The 27891-nt window shown below is 42.8% G+C and overlaps 1 protein-coding gene across 1 annotated transcript; it reads left to right on the top strand.

Moving 5' to 3' along the window:
• Positions 1-116: 116 nt before the first annotated feature.
• On the top strand, positions 117-27891 carry LOC143322354 (RNA polymerase II elongation factor ELL). The gene is made up of 12 exons (XM_076733493.1): positions 117-254; positions 3017-3064; positions 14265-14392; positions 14868-15022; positions 17647-17888; positions 18533-18657; positions 20058-20172; positions 21136-21592; positions 22113-22176; positions 22652-22823; positions 22931-22975; positions 24241-27891. The coding sequence occupies exons 1-12, from the start codon at positions 117-119 to the stop codon at positions 24349-24351; spliced, it is 1800 nt and encodes a 599-aa protein (XP_076589608.1). The 3' UTR covers positions 24352-27891.

The raw sequence follows: 27891 nt of genomic DNA on the forward strand, positions 1-27891 counted from the left end.
GCGCGCGTGTTTGTCCGCGCGTGTCTCTCTCTGTGTGTGTGTGTTAGCCCCGCCCACGGGCCCCCTCCTCCGTGACGTCTCGCGCAGAATGTCGCCAATAGTCTCCAGTTGTAGAAATGGCAGCGCTGAGACAGGAGCATCGGTATGGGCTCTCCTGTGGCAAAATCAACAAAAACACCCCGAATCAAACTCTGTACCACGTCAAACTCACTGACACTGCCATCCGGACCCTGGAAGCCTACCAGAACCTGAAGGTAAGACATATTATCGGCTTCAACTTTGAGCTTGTGCCTGTTTTCTGGCTATATTTTCATTCTCTTAATCGCCTCCCAACTCCGGGAACTGTAAAATCTCTACTGGAAACGCAGCTTGTTCTTCCTTTTGGTCGCAAACAAATAAAAAAAAAAAAGTAAAGTTGAAAGAGTCCAGTCGCTCATATCTCATCGACTAAAGCGTCGGTGGTTGATAAATGTTGTCTGTGTTGGTTTATTCTGTGATACAGTAGAAGGCAGGCAAAGAGTGATTTATTGGATCATATCAGGCAACTCAATAGACTTTGATGAATGAAGCGATTTCATTAAATTCTCCTTTAAATGAGTGAAACGTATTTGGAGCAGAAAATGAAGAAGCTCGGACTATTTTCAATTGTGCGTCTGCTTGTTTACCAACGCGTAATCTCCCGAAAAACCAAAAGGTATTAAAGTTCCCCTCTGACAGAGGTTTGTGATAATGCCCTGAGCTTTGAGAGCCTGCTGCTTTTCCATGTATACCTCTGAAATTCATTATTTAGATTATGGGCGAACACAGATGATTGTCAGTCATTAAATGTTTTTTTTCCGACTCGTTTCGCTGTCGGGAATAAATTAATGAACAAGCTATCAAGCAAATTATTCGACTCCTCTGAATCGGGAGACTGTTTTATTGCTTTTATGGTCCATTAGATTAGACCGAGATAATTTGGTCTATCCAAATGGTCTTTCCCAGAGCACTGCTTGGTAAGACAGTGAGTCCCACAGTTAGAGCTGCAGTCGGAGGCTCATTTGGTTGCGGATGTGGGAGTCGGTGGTTGAGCTGTGCAGTCCGTGCTGGGCTCGGTAAGTTGTTGTCGGGCTCTTGTGTGTTATTGTTTTTTTTTTTTTTTTTTTGCCTTTTACACGGCTGGAAGGCCGCCCTGCTCCGGAGCTCATTGGTCTGTGAAGCAGAGTAAACTCCAGAGCTCAGCCAGCCTGACAGCTTCCTCCAGGCCAGAGCAGGCAGGAGAGGAAAGTTTTCCAAGTCAAAGACCATCCCAGAAAGTCCTGTTTGTAGACCACCGGACTCCCACTGGGGTGTGGAAGACTTTTTTTTTTTTTTTTTTCTCCTCAGGAAGCTCAACCTGAAAGAGTTCCTGGTATTAGATTAGTATTTCTCATGTCTGTGTTGAGGTGGGGAGAAACAAGCTTTTATATCAAATGAGTGATTGATCTGCAGATTGTTTTCTGAAGTGATCAACTAATTGATTGGTTGAAAAAACATAGAATATATAAAGAAAATGTCAGAAAATGCTGAAACAACACAGCCCAAAGCTACTCTATCAGAGAAGAGCAGCACATATTCACGTATGTTTCACATGTTCATATTTCTGTTGGTCCACTAATTCATTCATCATCATCAAGGCTCCCATTCTATATTATTGTAAGTGATGGCTGCATTCATTGTTAATAGTTCATTTAATAGTGCTGTAGATCGATTATAAGCAATTAATAACAGCAGCTTTTGGGTTGCAAAAAAAAAATCAATTTGGCTGGTGTTTATCATTTCTATTTTGTATTAATCCATAATAAGTGCTCGTAGGTTTTTCACTCTCTAATAAGCCATCATGTCTCCAGTTATCAATAAGTTGCTAATGAATGGATGGGGGTCCAAATGCTCCACCAAGAGGAGGGTGCAAAGGCATTGTTCACAACCTGGCAACCCCAAAATTGAAATTCTTATTAATGACTCAAAACTAATCTACAAAGATTAAATGGTTTATCCACATTTCTAAAAGTTATCAGTAAAAGCTCCTTATAAGAAAGTGCTGCCAATTAACCGACCAATGCTGTCAGCTGATGTGAATATTAATAATCATGCTCACATTTTCGAAAATGGTCAAGACAAATTCAGACCTTAAAGTCAGTAAATCAGATTTAGCCCCGAGCTGTGTTTGTAATCTGTAACAAACATTGCATGCTTTAATATTTATTATTTCATTCAATATTAAAAGCGAAGGGATGATAAAGAAAATCACAACAATGCTCCTCAACAGGGAAGACATTTCCCAAAACCATTAATAATAAATAAAGAGCACTGTCAATCATACGCACAGCTGTACTTCACAGATAATAGTCTCCATCTATTAACCATGTATCATGTTGCCTCAAAGGCAGATATTTCTTTATGATTTTATTTTATTTTTTTATCAGTAATGTGGGAAAGAAACACTACGATGTTTGGGAGCTTCGGCGAGGCACACTGTGGTCTTGGACAGCAGCACGGTTACAAGCACACCGCGGAGGGCTTATAAAAAGTACCTTTTTAAAGAAATATAATTGGTTTCAGAAGGAGCTTTGTCTCTCCCCTGGGATCTGTTGTGGCCTTTATTCATTTAATCATTTAGAGGAGAGATCAGCTGAAAGGCACACAAACATGCTCAGCAAACTGATCGACACGAGCAAGGTTTTTTGGAAGCAATAGATCGATTAATCGAATGGATTCCTCTGAAGATTAGGGCCGGAAACCCCTGAACTGCAGACTTGATGATATAGAAATACGACAGTAAATCATCAGAACAAACCCTGATGGGAAACGGCAATTATTGCAACATCTTGGCATTTAATGAAGGAAGTTTACCAAGCCTTGACTGCTGCTATCTAGAGAAATCCCGAGACCAGCGCTGGAACAATGCAATATATTTCCACTAATAATGTAGGAGCTGTCCGTTAGATTAACCATGAACACGATTCCTGACCAGTTCCTTCCTTTTCTCTCTCCTCAGGCATCACTATCAAATCAGCCAGCGATTTGCTTCAAGGGGAGCCAGGGGGTAAGATGTTTTGCATACTCTCCTTAATGCCTCACAAATTGAATGCTCTAATTAGTTCTGATTTGCTGTGGAGCGCACTTGTGACAGTTCCTCTGCACATCTTGTTTGATTCTGAAGCATTCAGTAAGCACATGCATGCACCCGCAAAGAGGTCGGCCTTGTGGCTTTCCAAATGTCGGGATGATTTTAGTGTCATTTCAGTCGGTGGATTTTGTTGCCTTGGACTGTTTTATTTTGTTAAAATGCAAAAGCTGAACTATCCAGTCATCAGCATGGAGAATACAGCTGCTTTGAATGCACCGGAGCCCAAAGCCTGAGGGAAATGTGTCATTAATTTGCTCAGTTACATTATGTTGTGTCAAATATCCTGGACTGTATGTGTGTATACAGAGAGGAGATATATAATCTACTGAAACACTTGGTGCTGGAAGCAAGAGGGAATTCCTGCGAAGCGTCTGTAAAGAAAGATGCCTGTGTCCAGCCAGATTAGCCGGGCCACTATTACGCCCTCCCTGGCTCTGCTTGCTAGGCTACTACACATTTACCACACAATCAGCCCTGTCTAAAAGGAGCTGTTCTAATCCCCGCAAGAGCCGATTGCATTGACGAAAGTGACTTTGCTCTGTACACAAATGCTGGCCCTGTGTGCTCACACAGGCCCTGGAAGCCCTAAGACAGGGTGCGCTATACCCCCAGGCTGCTAGCCAGGTTACTGGGTCAGGCTCGCAACTGGGGAGGCTTTGTTCAGGGAGGGGGAGGAGGGAGGGGAGTTGGCGAACCCCAGGGAGTCCCCATGTCTCCATGCCTGTTGTCTCTGTGCAGCCATGAAAGATTTGAAATACAGGAATGATACATGAACGGTGGAATTTTTATCCAGGCGGCATGCTAAGCTCGTCCAAAACACAAATAATATATGTAAACATGTGGCGAAACATCTGTAAAATGAGCAGCAGATTAACCTGCTCATGAGAGTCTTTCTGTGAAGAAATGTTAAGTGAGTGCAATTTAAGTGTTCTTTAATCACTGAATAGGATTTGGTGATTATATCTCGGCTGGCACATTACATATTCAAATTGCTTTGCGGAATTCAAGCATGGGCTCCCTCCCCCTCTGACAATAGTCCCCGAGCTGGACGATTGGGCATTAATGAGGTAGCTGCAACCATTGGTGGTGGGGGAGGCCAGATTAAGCCGTTAGTGGGGGGAGGATGTTGGTGAACATGGCAGTCTGGCATACAACAGACCGAGAGGATAACCAGTATCTGTGTCTCCATGTTGGAGGTTTACAGATGTCTTCCCTTACTTTTTATTTGCTGGATAAGTGTTTGCTGGAGCTCATCTCTTCCTCAAAAGCAGGCCCGAGAGGTCATGAGTAGCGAGTGAGGAGGTCCGTGTGCACTGACGGTTGCCAGCTGTAGAGCTCTATCACGGAAGCCACGACTGCTTCTTTCTGATCTTTGTCTGTGACGGCTCATGTCACATTTCCTGTAAAGGGGCACTTCCAGGGCCACAAAAACCAGAGGAATTCTTCAAATCACTGTCCTGGCGTCGCTCCAGGGCTCAGCGGTATCAGAGGCCAGGGCTCCTATCGAGAAATAGCACGCTGAGGTTTTCGGCTGCCTTTCTCTGTGACCCTGCGGCATTTAGCCCAACCACTGTAAACTGCCTGCCAAGCTAGTAATCATGCGATGAAAGACACAAGCTCTTAGATGCCCCTGAAACCTGTGTTCGGGGCAACTGTGAAACTTACAAATTACACTAAATTTTCTTTAGTGTAATTTGTTCAATTTTTAGTGTATTCTGAATCTACCTCACCTCTAAACAGGCCTAAAAGTGGATGATATTGGAGCAAAGTGAATGGGCTTGATCGATAACTAGCGTCTGAAGCTGTGAGAGGATAGAAAAAAAAGAAAGCAGAGGCTGTGATGCAACCAGAAAGAAATAAGAGAAGTAGAAGCGTCCTTTTATTCACATTTCGTTAAAGCTGGAAGTTGAGAAGAAATTAGATTCTGGATTACTTTGAAATAATCAGCAGGGATTAAAGAATACATTCAGAGCTGCTCTGGGTTCCCATGGCCTGGAATTTCACATCCTAGTGCTTATTTTCCTTTATGGCTGGCAACGGCGCCTGCTTGTTGGCATGATCTATATCCATTTAGTAAGAAATGAAGCTTGTGTAAGTTCCTCTTTATTAGATCCGTGCTGCAGAATGCATATTGATTAGGAAATGTGTTCTGTCCATTGCTAAAGGGCTTGTTTTTACATACTTATCTTTGTTTCTACTTACACTTCTATATGAGTTAGAGGGCGCTGCGTCTCCCCCATGACACTGTGGCGTAACACTGAGGAGTTCAGAGTTACTTTGCACCGCTGAATAAATATTTTATGAGAGCAATATTGTCGTAGTAAGCATGGACATTATGTTTGAATGCTGCATGTTGTGCTGTGTCAGGTGTGACATCAGGTTCATTTCCTCCTCAGTTCATAAATGTTGAATTGCAGTTGCCAGCGTAATTGTTTTTGTTTATGGCCCTGTCTGTATGTATGTGCACAGCTGTCACATAAAGGCAGCCGCGTTGGATGAATGTAGAGGTGCTCTTAAAGACATTCTCATGACGACTGTGTGTGAAGGCTGAGCCTCCCCTGGGCTCCCTCCTGCCTGCCCTCTTGATTATTTTGCCATTTCACCCCATGCCTTGGCTGAATCCTTGGGAGACATCAGGGCCTCTATCTCACACACGGCTGCTCCGGCTCTACCCCCTGCCACCATGCCGCTCTGCTTCGCCTCCTGCTCGCACTGCAAATAAGCTTTTTGCGGTGTGCGAGTGTGTATGTGTGCATGCACGCATCATGTTTTTTTTCTCCCCTTTTTTTTTCTGGAAGCTAATTAGAATAACAATAACAGGAATGTGGTTTGAGAGCCGTCCTCTCCCAGTGGCATAGCAGTGAGAGGGAGAGTTGTCCCACGTGTTTCTGAAAGGGCACACGCCTCTCTATTCATCCAGATGTGTTAAGCCAGGCAAAAGTCTGTGTTCTCTGCTCGTCTGAGGCCCACTGTGTTTATGCAGAGGCAGTTGGCCTCAGGATCTTTAGATCATACAGTATATTTTAGGAACAAGCCTCATGAGATCCTGAGAGGACTTTTCTTGAGTTAGCTCCTCTGTCATTATTGTGTTCTTTAGCTTCAAACACGGGATTCTGACGGATGCCATGGTGACTGGTGGTGTTTTAAGAGTATTTTATGGTTACACAAGTGCTGTAAGAGATCAGAAATCAATGGCACAAACTGAGCAGGCAGTGTGACCAAAGGTATCTAAAAACTCGAATTGGCCAGAATTGTAAAAACAGTGAAACACTGGCAGAGTTGTGTTTTCTTGTGGTGGCTTTGTGTTGTTTATTTACATTCCGAGCTAATTCAGGACCACTGGGACTAAATATGAAGCACCACCCTGCGAAACTGGAAATAGCAGTGAGAAAAACTCACAACAACAACACATGTTGCTGTGAATAAGTGACTGAGGGTAAATTTGAATACTGTTTGATCAGCTGTTAAATTATAGGCTTGATATCCCCAAACCCGACAAGAAAGATTCAGTGTGAACAACCACAACATAGTGGCACGGAGATAAAATGAATGGGGCATGGAGATGCTGTTTGACAGGGAAATGCGACAGAATATAATAATATTCATATCCATATTAATATATGGAGCAACTACAGCTCTGTAAAAAGAGAAGAGCCCCTTGTGTCCAATCAGAGTGATGGTGTGTGTTAACTGTAGAAACCGTAGAAAAACACTAATTTCAGCAAAATCTTGTGCATCTTTGAGTAGAATCAGCCCTCGTTTGCCATCTAAATATGTTGAGCTGAGGAATCATTAAGATCTGTAAATATTACCATTGTTATAATGAAGTTTTGAACTGACCTCTGATGAATGTTTCTCTACAAAACTGTTGATTTTTAATAAAAAACAAGCAAGCTGCCAACAATGAACCCTTTCATGTGGTGTCGGCTCTGGCCTCGATGAGTCTTATCACAAATTTTTTTTGTCTGGGATTTAAAAATGCTGCACAACAGGAGCAGCAGCACTAACGCTGTGAGTAATCGAGGAGCCGTGTTTTTGTGTTCAGCAGTGAGGAGTCTTTAAAGCTCAAAGCTAACACCAGAGAGCTGTTGTTTAACTGAAAGACAAAGAGCTTTAACAGGTTTATGCAATCTCTTTTAGTGTTGTGGTGGAAGATACACACTGCATGAAAAGGAGTATTTTTCCTAGATCATATCACTACATTAAAGTGTACATAGATACCAACAGGGACGTTTTGAACTCTTGAAGGTTTCTAATGTCTTCTCTCACACCTGCGTGTTACTACCCACCGTGCTATTTGGCTTACCTCTTCAATCCACGCCATCCTGATTTTACATGTCACATCTCGGTGCATGTTTTCAGATTTTCCCCTCTCTCTCCACGTTTCCCTGCAAGTTAATCAGGTTTGGACAAACTTTCCAACGCACAATCTGTGAATTGTTAAAGGATTACAGACAGCCTGCTTGCGTGGAAAGAAAAGGCCAGTAATGGGAGTACAGTGCAACGCTCCAAGTGGTTTTGTGGGACTGCTGCAGTGAAACAGTGAGGAATCAACAAGGGAAACACATTACTGGTGTCGGTGCATCCGAGGTCTAATAACCGGCGTGTAAAGGGAATTTCCTAACTTCCAAACCGTCATCATCTAATGCAAAATAGGCAAGGGGGGAATCCATGTTCAGAAAAACACAGTCTGAGTGTGTCTAATAGATTTTTAAAAAAATGTGGTTCTAGGTTGCATTTTGCAAATAGAGGAAACAGTGTCCCATCACTTAACACAGGCTTTAAAAATCTCCATTCCTCTGTGTGCAAGGAGGAAGGCACCTACAATAAGTGGGGGGTGGGTGCTGGTGTCGGAGGTGGGGAGACGGAGAGTGTTTGTTGAGGTTGACAGATTAGCTCCAGCTTCTTGGAAAAAGACTGATTCTGCTTGGCATAACAGGCAGTACCTTGGGGGATGCTCGACAGTTGCCCATCCCCATATCCCCTCACTAACTCCCGTCAGTCCCCACCCCCCCTTCTTTTGCTTTCCTGTCTCTACCAACCCCCCTCAATGAATAGATCCTCAAGCACAGGAACCACCACATCCACACGGACTCACTGAAAGCACGATTAAGAGCAAAAGGGGTGATGTCACGCATTTCTTTTGTTTTCAACAAATGAGTCACAGCAGAATTGCAGATCATACTGAACCAGGCTTGGGGACATTGGACAATGATAATTAATCTGACCCCTGCGTATCTCTGAGACACCGTCAGCATCACTGCACTTGCTTGACTGCACGTGACACGAAAGCAAGGCCGACAGTCCGATGTTTTCAGTTGTTGTGTCAGTGTTTCAACTTGTGGCGTCCATTATGTGATGCATCTCAACTTTGCAGTAACATTTGACCTAAATACTGTAAAGAGGGAATTAGGAACAGATACACTTGCTCCAGCCAGGATCCATCCCCCTCTTCTATGCTGAGTTGCGCGGCACATTCCTAAAGGAGGACTATTTAGGGCCATCCCTCATGCAGTGGCTCCACTGGGAGCCGCCGCCGCCGCTGCCGTGGCCCCCCCCCTCACCATACACACCCAGACCCCTAATCCCTCCCTTTACCCTCCAACAACACACAGCCACACGTCCCCGCTGTTCATGAATAATCCAGGCGGGCCGACAGCCCATTGCACTCAGCTTTGTGGGGGAAGACGCTAGAACAAAAGACGGGCAGCTCACAGAGCAGATATGGCTGAGTAGGCTCAGATGAGAAGACAATGGTAACTAGTGTCAGTACAGACAGGGGCAGGAGGCAAAGACTTCAGAGTAAATCACATATCCATGCGCCTGCTCCCATCTCAGTGTTGCCATGCCAAATACCAGAGCTGGGAACCTTGCCTTCTCGCTTTCATCTGCAGAGCAAAGAAAAGAAAGACAGAGGGAGAAACTATCCTCTCATCTTTCCCTGCAGATGTTTGGCTTGCAACAGCACAGGCTGTTGGGGGGGTGGTGGTATATCTTAAATGAAGCTATTTTTTCCTCCCTCACCAAATGGCAGGGTTAAGAACTCTGTTTAACCCCATCAAAGATGTGCAGTTTAAACATGCTCGGGGAGTTAAAGATGAAGTTTTACAAGGACACCACCGGTGGTGTCCTTTGTCCTTGTTCATCTGCTGAGCCCCCTGCCAAGATTTTCTGTTCCAGTCCAGTTCACACCTTATAACAGCTTGAAAGTATTTGACATTTCCAAACACACAGGCCCTGGAGTAGCAGATGTGGCTGGGCCGTGGCCACAGAGGCAGTTATTGTATCAGCCTGTACGCTCCATGGGGGGCTGCACGGACAAGGTGTTATGGATCGCCGTTCTGACGCCATGTGGTTGCTCTGACTGTAACTGTCCAACGGCTAAACTTGACTTGTATCATGATAATGGCCGGCGTTACAACACGCAGCTCTCACTGCTTCTGTGAAGCCGCTCAATTTTATTAAACTGACCCATGTTAAAAGGACCCTCTGATGATAATAATACCGCATTAAGCTTTTCTCTGATTAATTAATCATCAAATTTAAGGACTCACACAATCATAATTAAAATACTACGGAGCATGAGCAATTTAATGAATTCTTTCCCTCGTTCTGAGCTGGACAAATAGCACTGATTTAATAGCTCATGCAGCAGGAATGGAAAATTCAAATTATACATCAGGAAAAATTACTGAACACATAAATATCTTAAGTGCATTTTTAATAATTGCAGTGACATGTTTCTAAATTAAAAGAACTTGACTTAAACTGATGTTGGGATATTTGATACTCCACTCTGCCTCAGTAACAGCATTCAGCTTATTCAGTATGAGATTAGTCTCATTTTGAACCCCAGAGTAGCAGAACATTATCACCATCTGCATGGGTGACATACAAAGTATTGATGTGGATGCCAATATTATTGAATGAAAGCATAACATCTAACAGTTCAAACACAGCCTTGCATTTTCTAGCTGTCCTTGACAGCTGTAAGAATTGCTGTGACAGTCCTGATAGAACTCAGTTTGGTCATATAACCAGAGCGTCTGTCAGATGTGTATACACGACTCACCAGACCTTGATCTGGAGCTGCATTTTTCTATGAGCTGTGTCTTAACTTTGCTAATTTTGTGAACTTTTAAAAAACTCTCCTGTGTGTACTTAATGTGCCTCATTAACTTCATGCTGCTCACGTTTGAAGTGAGGAATTTCAGTTCAGTGTCTTTGTTTTTGTTTGCTAATTTATCGGTTTGACCGATGGTAGTTTCTCTCTGTTGACACGGAGCCTAAACCGTCAGATATTTGACCTCACTCCCTGCGTGCGCCCAGTGGGAGTGCAGGGCTTCCTCTGCCTAAAAAAGAAGACAAAATGACACTGCACATGCACACACACAGATATAGCCTCAGGGGATCAGACCAGAGCTCCATATGGAGAGGTCTATGACTCAGCGTCTCTATGTAAATCTACACCTACTACTTGACTGACAGCAGCTTCAGGACCACAAACCTGTTGGCACAAGTGGTGTCACTGACTAAACACATCAAAAGGCACAGTTAATTTCATCAGGCTGGGTGGGATGATGATGAAAAAGACCACTTTGCATAAACTGGCTGTGATGATTTGTGTACTCTGCAGTCACCATTTACAGCTGTAATTTGTACACCTCTGGTTGTTCAGGCTACACTTGTCTTTGCTGTTGTTGAGTTGGTTCTTCTTGTTGTTGGTATGCAGCGAAAATGCCTTCGACTTTACCAGGTAACACGACTGTGAGTGTTAATTCTTGAAGTGATAAAATTAGTATGGCACTAACGACAGCAGACAAGTGAGAGTGAGAGCATCTCCTAACGTATTAAACACATTTTGATGCCGATATTGATATTGGGGAGTTGAATCTAATGATGGCCGCTAATATATATTTTTTCATGAAACGACATTGTTGACGAGGATTTTTTTAAAAATAAATGTGACCACAATATTAATTGGGGGTTTTGCAGCTGAAAAATAAACTTGATAATTTTGGTATTTCTGTCCTGACATACTGACAATATATCAGCTCAGCCAATGTATCAGATTAGCTTGTGCTTACTTTTAGCTAATGTTAGCAAAATTAAACTGGCAGTATAGAAGTTTATTGTTTCAACTCATCATTTTGAACTAAATGCACAATGTAATGGCTATAGAATAATGACACCATCTGCGTTTAGATGTGGTTCTCGATAAGCCTCACTTTCACGATACTGCCTCCGGTACGATCTCCCAGGAAAATGACCCTGACTGGCGATCCAGGCCAGCTGGCACGTTTCTATCTGCTTTCATGTCTCCCTTATAGATTGAATTAATGAATGAACTCGTGCTTTTTCCTCTACTCCCCTCCCCAACCCCTGCTGTACTTACTTGTTTGCACGAAGCAATACTCAGACTATGTTATTACTCCATATACAATTATGACAATGTCTCTTTGCTTCTCCAGAGAACATGCTTGTTTCTTCTCTCTTATTTCCAAAGTGGTGTTGATCGTTTCTTTTAGGAAATTTGGAAACAAATGCATTGTGTCCTGTGTTGTTGGTAGTTTTTGGGATTGTCTTTGGCAACAATAAAACCACCTGGAAATGCTGGGGGCGTTGAAAAGTTGTCTGTTTCCACTTTGATGTAGTCATTGCTATGTAACTACTATTGCACACTCAATTTGTTGGCTTAGTGACTGTTAGCTATGTTTTAGTGGCTGATGTTCATCCAGTGTTTCATAGGATTGCCTTAACTGCAAATCAGACATTTTTACAGGGGATGTTTACATCAAATCTTCTACTGAAAGAACAATAATAGTTTGAGACAGTTGAGTTTAGTACAGATTAACAAGATATAACATAATGAGTTTGTGCGTTTCAGGAGGATTATGTGACCTTCGTACTGTACTCTGCCAGGCTCTTTACCTGTTTCCAGTCTTTGTGCTAAGCTAAGGTAATTGGCTGCTGGCTGTAGCGTTGTATTTATCATACAGACATGAGTGTGGTATCAATCCTCTCATTTAACTCTCTGCAACAAAGTGAATAAGAGTATTTTCCAAAATGTCAAACTATTCTTTTAAGTTTCAAGTTCAGTACCTCATGTTTTTTATTTCTTGCTGCACTTTCAGGGTTAAGTTTGTGATCCTGGTTTTTAGAGAGACAGGCTCCGCTTTCGGAGTCAGGAACTGGGAACTAATGGGTTAAAAGACATATGGTTATGAAGCTTGAGAAGGAAGCTGTGAATAAAACGGGGGCGACCTCTGAACAGTCTGACCTGAGTGACATTGATTAGAATTAGAATGTGAAGTGTGCACGGTGGCACGGATGGGGGTGACAGGCAAATCTAATGCATGGCTGGAGTGGGCTCATACTGCTGCCATCAACAGAAAGAGGGGACATGGTGGCACTATTGCAATGCTAAATTTGTAAATGTGCGCTCTCGTCTTATCACGAGCGAGCTTTTGTGTTGCAGCGCTCTCATATCAAAGCAAATTCAAATGCAGGTCTTCTGCATGTCTTTCTCTACCTCAATAACCCTATTTTTGTGACTTGTTGCTTCTAATTTTGGTCAAGGCGACTACTACTTTACTCTCCTAAAGTAATAGCTCCTGAGGACACGGCTCGCCTCTTGTCCCTCCTCACTTTGATGCTTTTTTGGTTGATCGTCCTTAATTAGCGTAAAACCCAAAGCAGGCATATGCAGGGCTCTGCTTTACCACTTCATGTGAATGGTCAGACATAAATAGGTCAGAATTAATGGTCAGCTGTGTGTCTCAAGTGTCCATGGCCTTGTGGGCTGCTCTGTGTTTTGTGTTGACATGGGTGGGCTTGTGCACATGAAGGAAAGCTGGAGGCTGATGGGGGTAGGGTGAATGGCATGCGTTGGGTTTTAGAAGAGGAGGAGGGGTGTCGAGGAGAGGAGCTTTTCATTGGCTCTGTGCTGCAAAAAAAAAAAAAAAAAAATGCTTATGGCTTTGCTGCATGACTGGGCATTTGTGACAGCTATAGTCCTGCCTGCCACATCTGCCAGGGACACTGTGCTCTGAGCCAGTCAGCTTATAATCAATCACTTGCGGCTGATAACTAAAGAGGCAGCTTCAAGTCCATCTGACTGACATTTGTTTTTCTTGAGACCTGCAGTTAGAAAGCGCCTGTGTTCTTTGGCCTGAGGTGCTACCACGAGGTCTGCTACGAAAAGAGGTGAAAGAGAGGAAAAATCGAGCTGCTGCAGCCATCTCACATGAAGTGCAACTCATCACTAAGCACGTATTCATGCTTGTGAAGGATGGTTTATAATCAGCGGGCGTCTGTTGAATCTAGGACATTCTATCAACAAAAGTACTAAACTGTCCATTTTCAGGCTGAAACACAGCTGCAGGCGGTGTAGAAGAGAGCCGCTGCCAAATGTGTTTTAAAGGACATATTACCTGTTGGTTAATGACTTTCTATGTTGAACTGGCCTTTTAGTGGAAGTGGGTTTTTGGGTCATTTTATGTAACAAGTTTCTGACGGAGATAGACTTCACCCTGCTGGCTTGCGTGTTGCTAGGGAGCCGTGGACAGTCTGTGACAGAAGAGGTTATCGGCCAAGTGAAAACGCCGTCCACTATACTATTGTTGTGTTTTGCCTTTCAGACAGGCTCCTCCCATGACCGGCTACAGGTCATCATCCTTGACCTGGGAGGTACCCTGCAGCCTCTGTGACTGGCCCAAGCGGGAGATTATTTAGGTCACATTTAATGTGAACTAAACAACAACAACAAAAAAAACAGGATTCCTCAAGATTACTCAAATCAGTTTCAATAAAAGGAGCTGCTTTGCTGTGTGACTTTATCCAGTGTTTTTCCACTTTGAGATGACATTGAATCAGATCAGGCCACATCTGTTAGAGATAAAGCACATATCATAAACACACCAGTCAAATTAGCAATGCAGGCAGATGCACTCAAGCATGTCAGAGAGCACTGTAAAACTTCAAAATCACCACTTTGCTTTTAACACGAATGAAGGTGTTTGTTTTCCCTTTTCATCGTAAAGATACTCCTGTCCTAAACAACTGTTCTGATAACTTCATACTCAGTGTTTTTGTGCTTCTGTATTTATCTTGACAGTACGTAAAGATCCCAGCGCCGACGCCAGAATCCCCTGATGGATTCAGAGTCTTCTCCTTCTACCTGTCCAGTGACAGCAAAGACAAGCCTCAGTCCAGCTTCGACTGCATTCACCAGTATGTCTCAGGGTAAGCAGCACACATAACTCTTTCCACAGTCGGCCACAAATGGAATTCATAGTAAATTTAGTGTCAGACTGAGACCGCAGGGCATTACCAAACAGTGGCCTCTCTCTTCAACACTGCAGCAACAGACAGTACCACTGTCAGGGTATATTCATACAAGACTACAATAACACCCAAAGGCTGTCATGCCACAGCTGACCTCAAAGGTGTGACCAGTGATAATCGAGAACAGAGCGGTAGTGTTTGTAGCTATGCAGGGTCAAAGGGTTGGTTTAAGGGTTAGATTAGAGCTGCTTTATTTGAACTCCTGCTTTTTAACACAGGCCTAGAAATTGCATGCAAACACAAGTCAAAGAGCCAGTTTGTGTGACAGCAAGAATCTCTAGCACTTGTGTTTGACAGACAGCCGGTTAATTGAGCCGAGCCAGAGAATTTGTAATCTTAAACCCTTAAATCTTCTCCTTTCTCCTCCACACAGGGAGGGCAGGGATCACCTGGAGGGCCAGGGCAGCATTCAGGACAAGATCACGGTTTGTGCCACAGACGACTCCTACCAGACGACCCGGGAGCGCATGTCTCAGGTGGAGAAGGACATCTGGAGCCGCTCAGCAATCGAGATCAAGCCGGGGCCAAGTGAGCTTTTGTTAAATAGCTGTATCTATGTTCTGTTGTATCTTCCAGCCTCAGTTGTGGCAGCCTTCAAGCACAGAGGGATCAAGGACAGATAACCAGAGAGTTTTCATGTTCCCAGAAAGCTTCTAAACCATTGCTTCTCACCATTTCATCCTGCTGATAATTGCCATATGGTGTGGAAGTTATCACATAATTGATCAAAGTGCTGCGTTGCGATTATTCATGCGAGAGGGATGCCTCTCTTTCTTGTAATTTTCCTTTCATTTTGACCAGATTGCTCAGGCAGCGTGCCAACTTGCCTGCCAGCAACATTAATGTGATTGAGTTTGCCAGAAGTATGTGCTAACAAGTCTCATGCTGATGAAGTTTTGCCTAAAATGTAATTACACTGACTGGAATTTAATTCATTTTCATTTGATAAAATATATCATCTAAAGAAGAAGCCACTCTTAACCTGCAGTGGTCTGGGCCGAACATGCAGGATCTCCTTCTTGCTATTAATTTTCTTTATTCACTGCCTCGCTGCCTGAGTCATGGTTTTAGAGTCATTGTGGATTAAATTGACCATGCTTCAACTTTATAAATGATCTAGCCATGAGGCTTCGTGACATTTAGAGACCCCATGTGAATTTAAATACTTGTGTAGATTATATTTTATGAATGGAAACACGCTGCGGAGACCAACCATGGGGGGAAATTAGCACCAGCCGAATGCTGGTAAAATATGAGTGGTGGTAAATTCCAAAAAAAGAAAAAAGAAATTTACTACTGAGTAGCTGGAGAATTCGAACATTTATCCATCAGTGGCTGGTTGATTTTTAAAACGTTAACTTCCTGCCCTGAGACCAACGCTATAAAATACTGTTTAGGGTAATTTCTGTTGAAGCTGTTGGAAGTGGCTCCTGCGTGTCACATGTCATGCAGACATAGTCTCTCTGAGGCTTTTACAGAATAAATGTAACATATCTGGCACATGTCTGCACCTTCTAAATGTCAAAGGACACGAGAGATCCTGGTTAGAAACATGCAGTTAGAGGATATCCCATTTGATTTTTTTAGCACATAACTGTCCCTCCCTTCACGTGGACACCAGAAAGAGAAATAAATGAGGATGGATCACGATATGTGCCGTATGCTGCAGAGAGCACACAGTTCTTTTGTGGTGACTCACTGTCTTTTTATGGTACAGTAATGCTATACTTTCAGAAAAAATGTCCATATACCAACTCACAATTACAGGTTGCAGAGCAGAAAAATGTCCACCATTTACATAATAATGTACTGTATGATTTAAGTTCAGTTGCATTCCGGGGAAAGGAGACACTGTAAAGTAGGGATCTGAAATGTGTGCACACCTGGTGGCGAACAAGTTGGGGAAGTCTTTTTAAATACTTTCAGTACATTTTGATTAATTAGGTTCCTACTTTAGCATTTAGAATAAATTATCACGATCAAAACATGCTATTTTTAGTGTTTGGTCATTGCTTATAAATACATTTACAATACTGTCAAACTGCCAGTTACCCTGAGTGAGACATCTCTGTCATTATGGGTATATCTCTCCACAAAAACTGCCTTGCAAGCCTGAAAACTTCCCTCAAGCTGCTTTAATTTATCAGTGTCAAACAATGGTTCTAGTTGCTGCTTGCTAGTTGCTGAAATGTGGCAGTACAGGTTGTTTCAGTGCAGGAAGGATATTTACCTAAAATCTTCACAGCCTGTTTCAAGGTAGATGATGAAACAAGTTCCTGCAAGACTGTTGCATTTTGCACAGCTGATTTTAAGGAATACTGTATATTGCGAAACAGATATCTAACATTACTTCTAGAAAGTGTAAATATCTTCAGTTTTAACAGTATTACTGTGCTGTAAAACAATAACTTAAATTCATGTGATACTTCTACCATGGTGTCCCTGTGAAAGCACTGTCAGTCTTCGACCTATAGAAACCTCCAAAGTATGGCTTAATGTTGTAATGAGATTATGGTCTGCAGATATCTATAAGCACTGCCTTGCTGGGTCCAACTGAATTAGCGCTGCAACAGGAAGAAAGGGCCTCTCTGTGTTAGTCGCTGTAGTTTCCATGCTCCTCTGTTTACTCAGCAGTAGGCTAACCCTACTGTCAACCCCTTTCTCTGTTTTCCACTCGCAGCAACACTGCCTCTGCACACCGACACCGAGAGCTGCACGAGCACAGTACCGTGCTCAAGGTGTTTATGTATGAAAATGACCTTTTCTGCTGCTGAAAGTGCTGCACATGCTGTATCTGTTCCATGTGCTCAAAGCAGATTGCATGACAACTGAGAGATATGATAGAGATATGACGTATGTATGGGGTTGTCTGTCGTGTGTAGGCCTCTTTTTCAACATCATTTGTATACCTGGCCTGAGGACTGGATTAGGAATGGTATTTTGGCTGTGCTATTACAGGATACTGTCAACATATGTGAATCCTGTTATCAGATTAGTTATAATTTCCTTGCTCCTCTCTAGTTTTGTGTTGGGTAGTGATCATACGGCTTTAGATTTCTGCCATGATAACCCTTTTCATTCCCTGACCAAAGAAATTCTTCCACAGATGTCATGTTGAGACTCTGTGCTGTGTCCCTTTGTTTTCATCTTAGGTAAGTGCGTGAAGGTCCAGAGGAAGCAGAGTCTGGTATCAGGCTCAGATAGCAGCAACAAGCACTCCCCCAGCAACAAGAGGAGCCTGGTTCCCAGCCCTGTGGCACACCGGCCCTTGAGGGATCGCATCATTCATCTCCTGGCCTTAAAGCCCTACAGGAAACCTGAGCTGCTCCTGTGGTTGGAGAGGGAGCGGGCCAGTCCGAAGGACAAGGCTGACCTGACCTCAGTGCTGGATGAGGTGAGACATTCGGCACATTGTCGACTAATGATGAAAAAGACTCAAATGCAACAAGTGAAAGAAAAGACCAAAACATTAAGTGTAATGAATAAAGCTGATATCAGGTGAAGGATCGAAACTAGAAGTTAAATTTGTCCACTCACTATTTTGCTAATGACACTAATGAACAGACTACCGCTGTACAGCTGTAAAACTCATGTCAGTAAGTTCATTTCAGGCATATTTCCTGTGTTCACAGTGTGTGAGTGTCCCACTGCAGTCACCAAGTGGAGACTGTGCCGCCGCTGGTAGCTGTAATTAGAACTGCGCTTTAATTATCTTTGGAGGAGAAGATTGTGTTTTGACAGGAGAGGGGTGGGGTGTCTCCAGCTGGGATCTGAATATGTTCAGAATTGAAAGTGGTTGGTTTGGTGAGATTTGTATCAGCAGGATTAAGCTGTGTAAGGGCAGGGTTAAACTGTTTACCACGGAAACAATACAGCCCCACTCAAGAAAGGTCTTGTTTTATTTAAATATAAGGTGGAGTTGGGGCATTGCAGGTTAGCACGCATTGGTGGTTTTAAAACCTCAGCTGGCCTCTTTTCCTTTTATATTCTGTCCTCTTTCTGTTGATGTATTAACACTGGGATCTGTCTGTTTTTCAGGTAGGTAAACTGAACCCTAAAGACCACAGCTACGCTCTGAAGGATGAGCTCTACAGACACGTCCAGAGAGACTGGCCTGGATATCTAGAGGAGGAGAAGCAACTCATTCACAGGCTCCTGATCAGGTGGGTGTCAAGTTAGCAATAATGCACAAAAGTCTTGTGTGAGAAAATTGGAACTGTATAAACACACATTTTGGGAAATACGCTTAAGTTGCTTGTTTGTTTAATCCACACAAAAACCAAGTTTTAGAGGTGCCGGAAGGGGATTTTGTTACTTCAGGGAAGAGCCACGCTAGCTGTGCCCCCCTGTTTTCAGTCTCTGTGCTCAGCTAAGCTAATCATTTTGTGGCTGTAGCTCTATATTTACCATATAGAGAGTGCTATCCATCTTTTCATCTAACTCTCAGCAAGAAGACAAATAGGCGTATTTCCCAAATTGCCAAACTGTTGCTTTAAAGTTCTTTTTGACCTTTGGAGGCCTGTCTGGGCAGATAATGCAGGAAAGACTAAGGGATGGATGCGTTTTGACAGTGCTGGCGATAATACAAAAAGGCCACTGAATTAATGTAGAAGTCTGCTGTGATCATGTTGAAAAGGGGAGCTTCTAAATGACTACTTCTCAGCACTGATGAATCTCTTAATGGACACATCAAAGCAGAGGAAAATATTCCCTGCACTGTGTTGCCAAATGGCATTAGCATGGAAGGCCTAGGCTGAGCTTTTCAGGGTGAGCTTCCTCCCCTCGTACGTTTCCTCTGCCTGCCAGTAAACATGCAGGCCATGTGCTCCATGAGCACTTTGGAAAAGCGCAAGTCATATTGGCTGATTGCACAACCCCCTCTGTTCACCACCCCTGCTAAGTGTAAAAAGCCTACAATTGGAGTCATGAAATTGTTTGCCAAGTATGATAAAACTGTGATAGCCTGTAAACACTGCAAACTCCAGATTTCTTCCCTCTAGTTTTTCATTTGTCAGAGCAGGCTCGTCTTCTTCGGGCCTTCTTACTCCTGTCATTTCATTTCCTTATACGTTTAATACTTCTGAACTGCACTCACACTGACCATATGATTAAGAGAGTTGCATGAATCCACTTGGGGGGTTGTGTGACTTGTTGTAGCGTCTGTTTGAGGAAGGAGCTGTAGGAAGCAGATTAACAGAGAAGAGCGTTTGGTCCTACAGGAGGTGAAATCTGCTGCTATTGTTCTGCTCACTGGCCTGTGTTTAGTCTTTGTGGTGGCCTCTTGTAGACTGCATCACCAGAGACACAAAACGTAAACACAACACATACACATGCAAACAGCTTTGATAAAATTAAAACAGACTGTCAGTTTGTTTCCTCTGTGGAAAACGCTGCCACCGCTCGCTTTCTTTTCTCTGTGTGACATAACAAATGATAATAGCTCATATATCTGTCAAAGAACGCTTTATGACCTACATGCAGCCTCTTCCTGTTTGGACTTACAGGCCGTTTACTTCGCAGTTACTGTCCAACTGAAGGTGCTGTGTTCTTAATCTTTCTTCAGGAAACTTCAGCCACTCCACAGTAGCCAGTTGAAGAGTCCCCAGTCCAACCATTCATTCCACAAAACTCCTGGGGACTCTCCTTCCCGACTCAGTCCTGCCAAGAATCTCTCCGTGGTAATTATTCACCTTGAATGATTTCTCTTTTCCCCTACTTCTTCCTTATAAGACTGAGAATAGATAAGGTATGTCCTCTTTTGCAGCACGCACCGGAATTATGATATTTCTGCTATAGCTCCGTAGCTTCAGGCTGAAAATAGACCTGATTGGAATTAAAGGAACAATTTGAGAAATATGTTTATTTGTGAGATGACACCATCGGTATCTTAAAGGCAGAATGAGATGGATTTAAAAAAAAAAAAACAGTGTGTAGACTGAAAAGTAATCTCCCTCAATCATTACTTTTGACCCACAGGGAGTGTGTGGCGGTGTCTGTATCTGCAGAGATCCTGCCCTCTCCATGTATTTTCTTATCTTGCTGTGTTCGGGACGTTTCTGGGTGTAAACCTTTGGGGAGTGGTGTGTGGCCCCCAGCCAATAACAGCGTCCTGTGTGAGGACAGAACTCTATAAAGACAGCAGTGACCAGGTGCCAGACTGTAAGAGCCTAAGAGAGGCCACTGATCCACAGAGGAGGGGCCAACTTAGAGACCGCAAATCCTACTCAGTCATTTCTGTTTGGGGATAAGCTGTCGACAACCAGCTATCGTCTGGCACATAACCACGTGTGAAACGTCAACTCGTCACTTTTACACTTCGTAAGGATTATCCAAACGAGATATAACGTGCTAATTACTATGTGAGCTGTTGTTACCTCTCAGCAGCGCAAGGCTAGCTGTTTCCCCTTGATTCCAGTCTTGATGTTATGCTAAGCTAACCGACCGCTGGTTGTACCTTTATATTTACCACACAGATATGAGAGTGGTGTCAATCCTTCCATATATTTCCTAAAATGTCGACCTGTTCCTTTTAAGCAAATATCCATTCATGAGCATGGTACAGGCACGTCTCATGTAACCTGCACTCTAACCTCCAAAAGTTAAAGCAAATCAATTACTATGTTCTCTTTTTTTATCTCTAGAAACGACCATTGCCCTCAGACCAATCCAACTGTCAGACCCCCAAAAAACAAAGACTATTAGACCACTGTTTGCCTCTGCAGTCGCCCTCTTATGGCGACTGTGGCACCAATGGGGCTCGTAGCTCCTCCAGTCATGGAAACTCTGGTGCACAGGTCAAGCTGGAGTTTGAAAGAAGCAACAATCATCTCCAGGGGAGCCCAAATCGTCTCTACTCGCCGCACAAGCTCAGTGGGTCTTCTACTATTCCCAAGCTGGAGAGGACAGAACCAGCCCCTACTGAACCCAGCTCTAAGCGCCCACACACTGACTCGTCCATTTGCACTGACCAACAGTTCACCAATGGCCAACATAAAAAGAAGAGGTCCAAAAAGCACAAAGACAAGGAACGAGAGCGCTTAAAACCAGACTGGATTGAGACCAGTCCCGACCTGAAGCAGAACCAAGAAAATCTCAAAGGTAAATGGCCATAAAACTATAAAAACGTCTCCTCTGAAAGGTTTTGTCACACTTCATGTTTCCTACTGTGCTGTTGTGAATGTGCTGTAGATTATTTGTTGGGGCCATGACATTATCGGCTTTCGTTTAGCAAAGAGGAAAAAATCCTCGGGGTTGAGTTATAGTTGCTGCTGGAAGACCACAAAGAGCAATTCATATATTTTCATTTGGGAGAGCAGTGAGTGCCGTTAGGACTGCAACACTTTCTCTGCCCTGCGGTCCTCCCTCCTCGCTCCAGTCTGTTGATGATTGACTGTGAAACAGCTGGGTGACCTACGGTCGAGCGAGTCAGCAGGCAGCATTGCCTCCTACTCTGAGCTGCTGACGTGACTGCTTGCCTTGAATCAGATCTCTTATCGGAGGCAGTGTAAATGATTCCATCAGCCTTGATACGATGGGCGCATTATCGCATTTGCATTGGCAGATTGCTTTAACCTTTTTTTTCAATGTGTGTGTCTGTGTGTGTTTTTCCTATCTACAGACCACGAGGGAGAAAAAACACCTGTCAATCGAACCTCAGCAGAGGAACTTCCTGACTATTTAATGTAAGATAAATGCACACTGCTACATGGTGCAATCCCACATTCAGAAGGGGTTTATGATTCTCAGATGAAAGCCAAATAAATGTCACAACATCACGGGAACACATAAGTCGTTGTTGATATCATCTGTCACGGAGGAGTTTAAGTTTCAGCATCTACCCCACTTGTTGAGGAAAGAAACCGACTCGTCCCTAAAGGGTTCGGTTCAGCTTCAAAACATTCACATAAACAGAGGGAAGTAAAACACATGTCTAAGTGAGCTGTCACAAAGCTCTCACTGAGAACGACTTCACAAACAAATGATCTTATGGTTACATCTGGTCAACACATCATGCTGTTAACTCAGTGACGTGTCAGGCCTCTCGCTGCACTGTTCTGCAGTGCCATCTACTGGACAGACTGGAGAAAAGCAACTTGACTTCACGTCACCTTTTAAATTACAGCTTTCAATACGTTTGTTTTCTTAATTTTCTTTCAGAAAATACAGCACCATAACAGCCCTAGAGCAACGTCAACAGTACAAGGACGACTTCTGTGCCGAGTACGATGAATACAGAGCTCTTCATGACCGGATTGGGGCTATCACAGAGATGTTTGTTCAGTTGGGCTCAAAGATCAACACTCTCTCCCCAGGAACACAAGAGTACAAGGTACTGGTCTGGACCAGGAGCCTTTAAATGCTCTATTCCCAGTGAAACACCAAACAGGAAACAGAGGAGACACATCCTAACACTTTTTCCTTTTGTAATCTTTTCAGCTTATGGAGGACCAAATACTACAAAAGTATCGGAAGTATAAGAAAGTAAGAATTATTTCATTTTTTATCACATTTCATGTAACACTTGTAGCACTGTACACTGGGCCTCATGCAAGAACCACAAGATATTCATTCTTAAGTGACGCATATAAGGATTTACTAATTTATTGTATTTAAAGTGATCCAGTCTTAATCAGATGACTGAAATCAACAAAAATAAGAATTCAGAAATGACTGAGTTAATATTAAAACTCAGGTCACCTTATCAGTATGTCGTGCATCATGGCTTGCCAGTTCACCGAGAGGTTGGACAACCTCTCCTTTTAGATTTTATTGGCGTGAGTAATTTGGCACAATTTGTACGGCTCAGTGGCTGCTCGGAAAATTCTCCGTCAAGGTTTTTATGCAGGCTGCTCTCCGAGAGCCCGTCATCTGTTAAAACGTCTGACAGTTCTGACATCACCTGTAATCAAATTTATTATCGTCTATCATGTCATGTCCCCTGGACCACCTCCTATGTTAGTCAGGGTCACGGCTTTGCTTTAGCAAGATTTTTGGCATCTAGCTTCATGTCAACCCATTCCTTCTTTATTTCTGATGTGGCTTTGATAGTCAAGTCAGTCTTTATTTACACAGCCCAGTATCACAAATCACAATTTGTCTCAAGGGTCTGAGCAATCTGCACAGCACACAAAACCCTCTGTCTGTAGATCCTTGACTCCGATAAGGAAAAACTCCCCCAAAAATCCCCTTTAACAGCAAAACAAGGAAAGAAACTCCAAGAAGAGAAACAGAGGAACAACAGATGTTGTATGTATAGAATAGATAGACAGAGGTGAAGAGTTCCAGGAGGACGCTGAGCAACTTCAGATTTTGCCAGGCAGGTAGAGCATAAGCCACGCAACCTCCTCTCGAGCACGGAGACCCGGACAAAGGCCACACAATCACAGAAGAGGCAGCTCAGCATTCACACAGAGCTGTGGTGATATCATCGAGTCCTCTAATATCACCAGGCTACTGACACAACTAAAGCTTTTCTGTTTTTGTCACATTTTTGTGAGCGAAATCTGCCCACAAATGGATCAGAAAGACGAACCTTACATGGCGATGTCTTCCACTATGCTGATGATCAGCTCTCGGCTACTCATGAACACGTGGCGTTCTCCAGGTTGAAACAAGCAACTCGTAACAAGTTCGTGCAGCTCAGAGGGTTTGCTGATTGACAAGAGTACCAAAATTATTCTTGCATGAGGCCCATCATGTTGGATTTTGATGTGCGTTACCTAAAGCTCCTTTTTTTTCCTTTCCAGAAGTTTCCAGGGTACCGGGAAGAGAAGAAGCGATGCGAGTACCTCCATCAGAAACTGTCGCACATCAAAGGCCTGATCACAGATTATGACAGAGCGCAGGAACTCTCCTAGCAACTGGCCTCTGCTCTCAGCAGGGTGTAATATGACTGGACCAAAAGACTCCTAATAGATCCAAAGACTGCCCAGCTGGGTCCTGGAGTCGCTGAGACACTATTCACTTTACTCCTCCAAGTTTCAATGGAAGTGAGGAGCGAGGTTATTTTTTTGAAATTGGGCTGAGACCACCGACTCGTGATCAAATATTGCCCTTTAACATTATGGTTTTCAGCGATGAGTATCGCTGTAATGGCTGGACTCTGCTCTGCTGTAAAAGGGTCAGATGACACAGTGAAGGCCAAATCCCTTTTCTTTTTCACTGAAAAGCAAAACAGGCGTGATCCTTCCTGCTTAATTGCATTTTTATTCTATCCTTTATCTCGTCAGAACTGAAAAGCGTTGATTTATAAAAAGTATTAAATTGATGGTACAATCAATCTTAGGGGAAATCAAATGCTACTAAAGTCTTTATATTTAAGACACAGAGGAATTTATTTGCTGATAGGAAGTCAAATGTTGATGTGATGCATTCAATCACAGCAGTTATTCATTAGTTCCAGTAAGAATCACATAATGACAGTACAGTCGTGCCATGAACAGTTTCTCTCTCTTTGGACCACATGCAAACACAACATGATCCATGCAAAACCTCCATTTCTGCAGGACCGAGACCCTTCAAAGACTTATCTCAGTGTACCACTAAACAGATCACAAAGTGAGGTTTAGAGCACGTTATGCAGAGTTGTTTCGTGTTAACAGAATCCGTGGTTACAACCAGTTTCTTTGAGCTTTGATCGTAGGGAGTTTTACTCGGTAGCTTTCTGCCAACGTCCGGCTTCATTTCTAAGAAATGTTGGAATGCCACAAAACCATTCCTCCCTGTATCATACATGCTGGTTTCAAGATACTTGTGCACATAGAAGTGTCAATTTTACCCACATGTAGCCTACCATGAACTGCCTTTTCATTATCAACAGGTCTCTCAAGTCTTCTGGTTACAGGTTTGTTTACTGATACACAGCACACACAGTAATCGTGCTATGATTATGCTGTGGATGAATGAAGACGAGTTGCTGTATGAAACATCACTGAACATGCAGTTTTCAAAGCTTCCAGGGTTATTTCTCTGGGTAATCGAGCTTGTCCAAACATTTTGATTGAGTATGATTTTACTTTGAAGTCTTGATGAGGGATTTAGTTGAACAACAATTCACTTCAGTGAGCGTTACATTTTGATGTTCTTCTGCTCGATGTGACAGAGATGCCTTTAACAGAGTGGACTCTGTCACTGTTAGCCCCACGTGTGAGGCGTGGCGAGGATGGCACCGTGGGCTGGTCACTCAGTTCAAACCCCCGTTGGTTCAGTCGGTGTAAGGAGCTGGCTGACCTCCAGAGGCTGCTAGCAGAGCTTTTAGACTCGTAAAGGAATTATTTGTAATAACCACAACCTGTAATTTTATTTCACCTTTATTAGCTGTGGCCTCAAGTAGGAAGTAGTGATCAGATTTCAGAGCTCTCTGGATGTTTGCGTCAATGTTTGCATTACAACTGTTGTCTTAATAATGGCTTAAAATAGGAGAATGAAGCTAATATTTGCCTTAACATGTATGTTCACACATTTCCATGATTACAGTATCCCTGTCCTGAAATGTTCTTGGGTTTAACCTGCACAGTTTAAAGTGTTCTCAGACTATTTCTGTAAATGTCTTTTAGTCTTAAGGAAAGTTACTGGATAGTTGTTGTGTAACAGTCATCTAATCTGTGTTTCTTCTTTTTTTTTCATGTAAGTCTTAATCATTTTTTGTTTTAGCTTCATTTGTTGTCTCATAATCCGTCAGATAATCATGATCTTATCAAACACCACTATCAAAAGAATCATTGCAGAAGTCTATTCAAAATAATGTGCTTTGCTTATCTTGATTTCTCAATGCAAATACTCACCGGGCTCATTTCCACATATTTGAAAGTTAAATGTACTTTTTCTCTCTTTTTTTTTGGCATTCTGGGATGTTTGAAGGATTAGCAACAGTTGCTCTGTCTTGGCACATATGAACGTTTCCAGGAGAAGAATATTTATTCGCACTGACTATTGGAAAAATGAGAATCTCGAGCCCAGACTTCTGAAAAATGCTGGATTCTTAAAGCTCCGGTACACCTACAGAAATGTCTTCATTATTCTGGCTGTTTGGCTCTCGTCTCAGGACCAGATCTCACACTCTTTTATGCATCTTTTGTCAGTATGCATTTTGACGAGCTCAGCAAATGTGCTACGTAGCTCCACCTGACCTGAGAAAATGTCCGATCAGTCAGAAAGACACTGAATCCAGGGCAGCTGTCCAGGTGCTCTGGATTCAAGCCTCCTTGGATAACCATGACCTGGATGACTGTGCTTTGTTTGGTACTGGATCTGGAAATCAATGACACGGTTCAGTTGTATTGTACAAGACAAGAGCACAAGGCCTGCTCAGACAAAAAACATAATTTATTTGTGTTTGACAGAATTTTATATTCATAACAGAAAGGTACTGAAACATTTTTAGTCATGACAGGAAGGAATACATCCACATAACACCACTTAGACCATGAGACCTTAAAGTAATAACAATTTAGAGAACTAATTCAAGTTAAGGGCTTCCCACTAAAGTAGTATTGGTCATTTGTACAATATATAATCATAGTATGAAGGAAGATAAGTGCACCATTAACATGGTTTTTAGGAAACCAGACCTTGGACCCTTGAAAAGGGCTTCTCTCAAGTGCTAACTGTGATTTTTTTTTTTTTTTTTGACTGTTGCAGAAGCTAACTACTGAAGGTGCCTTTTTTTTATTCAAAGAGCAGATTCACTCTGCCTCTAACTATCATTGGTATTCTGGAAAAAAAAAAAAAAAAAAAAAGAAAGAAAAATGTGGGCCAGCAGTATTTACTCATCTCTACTTTCACACTGTTGCCACTTTTCAAAGTGCTTAGCTCATCATTTTCAGACTTGATATCAGATGCCTTGTAAATTGTACTAACTGTATTGGCTCTGACTTGATATCATCCCAACACGTGGAAACACTACATTTTAAAAATGCAAGGTTTTCCAGGACACCAATTAAAGTGCATCTAATGTTAGCTATGTGCACACAAGGATGTTTGAAAGAAAGGTCTGGATTTAGTTTGTTTCTGATTCCAGTCCAGCCAACTATTTCTATAAACTACATACAGGTGCATTTAACTGGTTGGTTGGTGGTGGAAAACCAATGCCTCAATGGAAATGTGAAATCAAACATTTGCCTATCATAAATGACTGCAACTGATCTACCTAGGAGAACAAATTCCTTTATTTATTGCTTTCTGTGTCTTTGTCCTTTTATGGGATTCATCTTTGCATAGTTAGGTTCATTTTTTTCACAGCAAAATTCAAAGTATGGTGAAAGGGAAATGGAATATATTTTTGCAATTTCTAAATGGTGGATGCTTTGTCACAGGGCCATCCTCTGGAGAAAAGCTTTCAGAAAAAAACCTGTATTGTTGTCTCGGTGTAATTGAAAAAAATAAAGCTCTTTTCAATT

The sequence above is a fragment of the Chaetodon auriga genome, chromosome 6 (assembly GCF_051107435.1).
Source record: "Chaetodon auriga isolate fChaAug3 chromosome 6, fChaAug3.hap1, whole genome shotgun sequence".
Taxonomy (NCBI): domain Eukaryota; kingdom Metazoa; phylum Chordata; class Actinopteri; order Chaetodontiformes; family Chaetodontidae; genus Chaetodon; species Chaetodon auriga.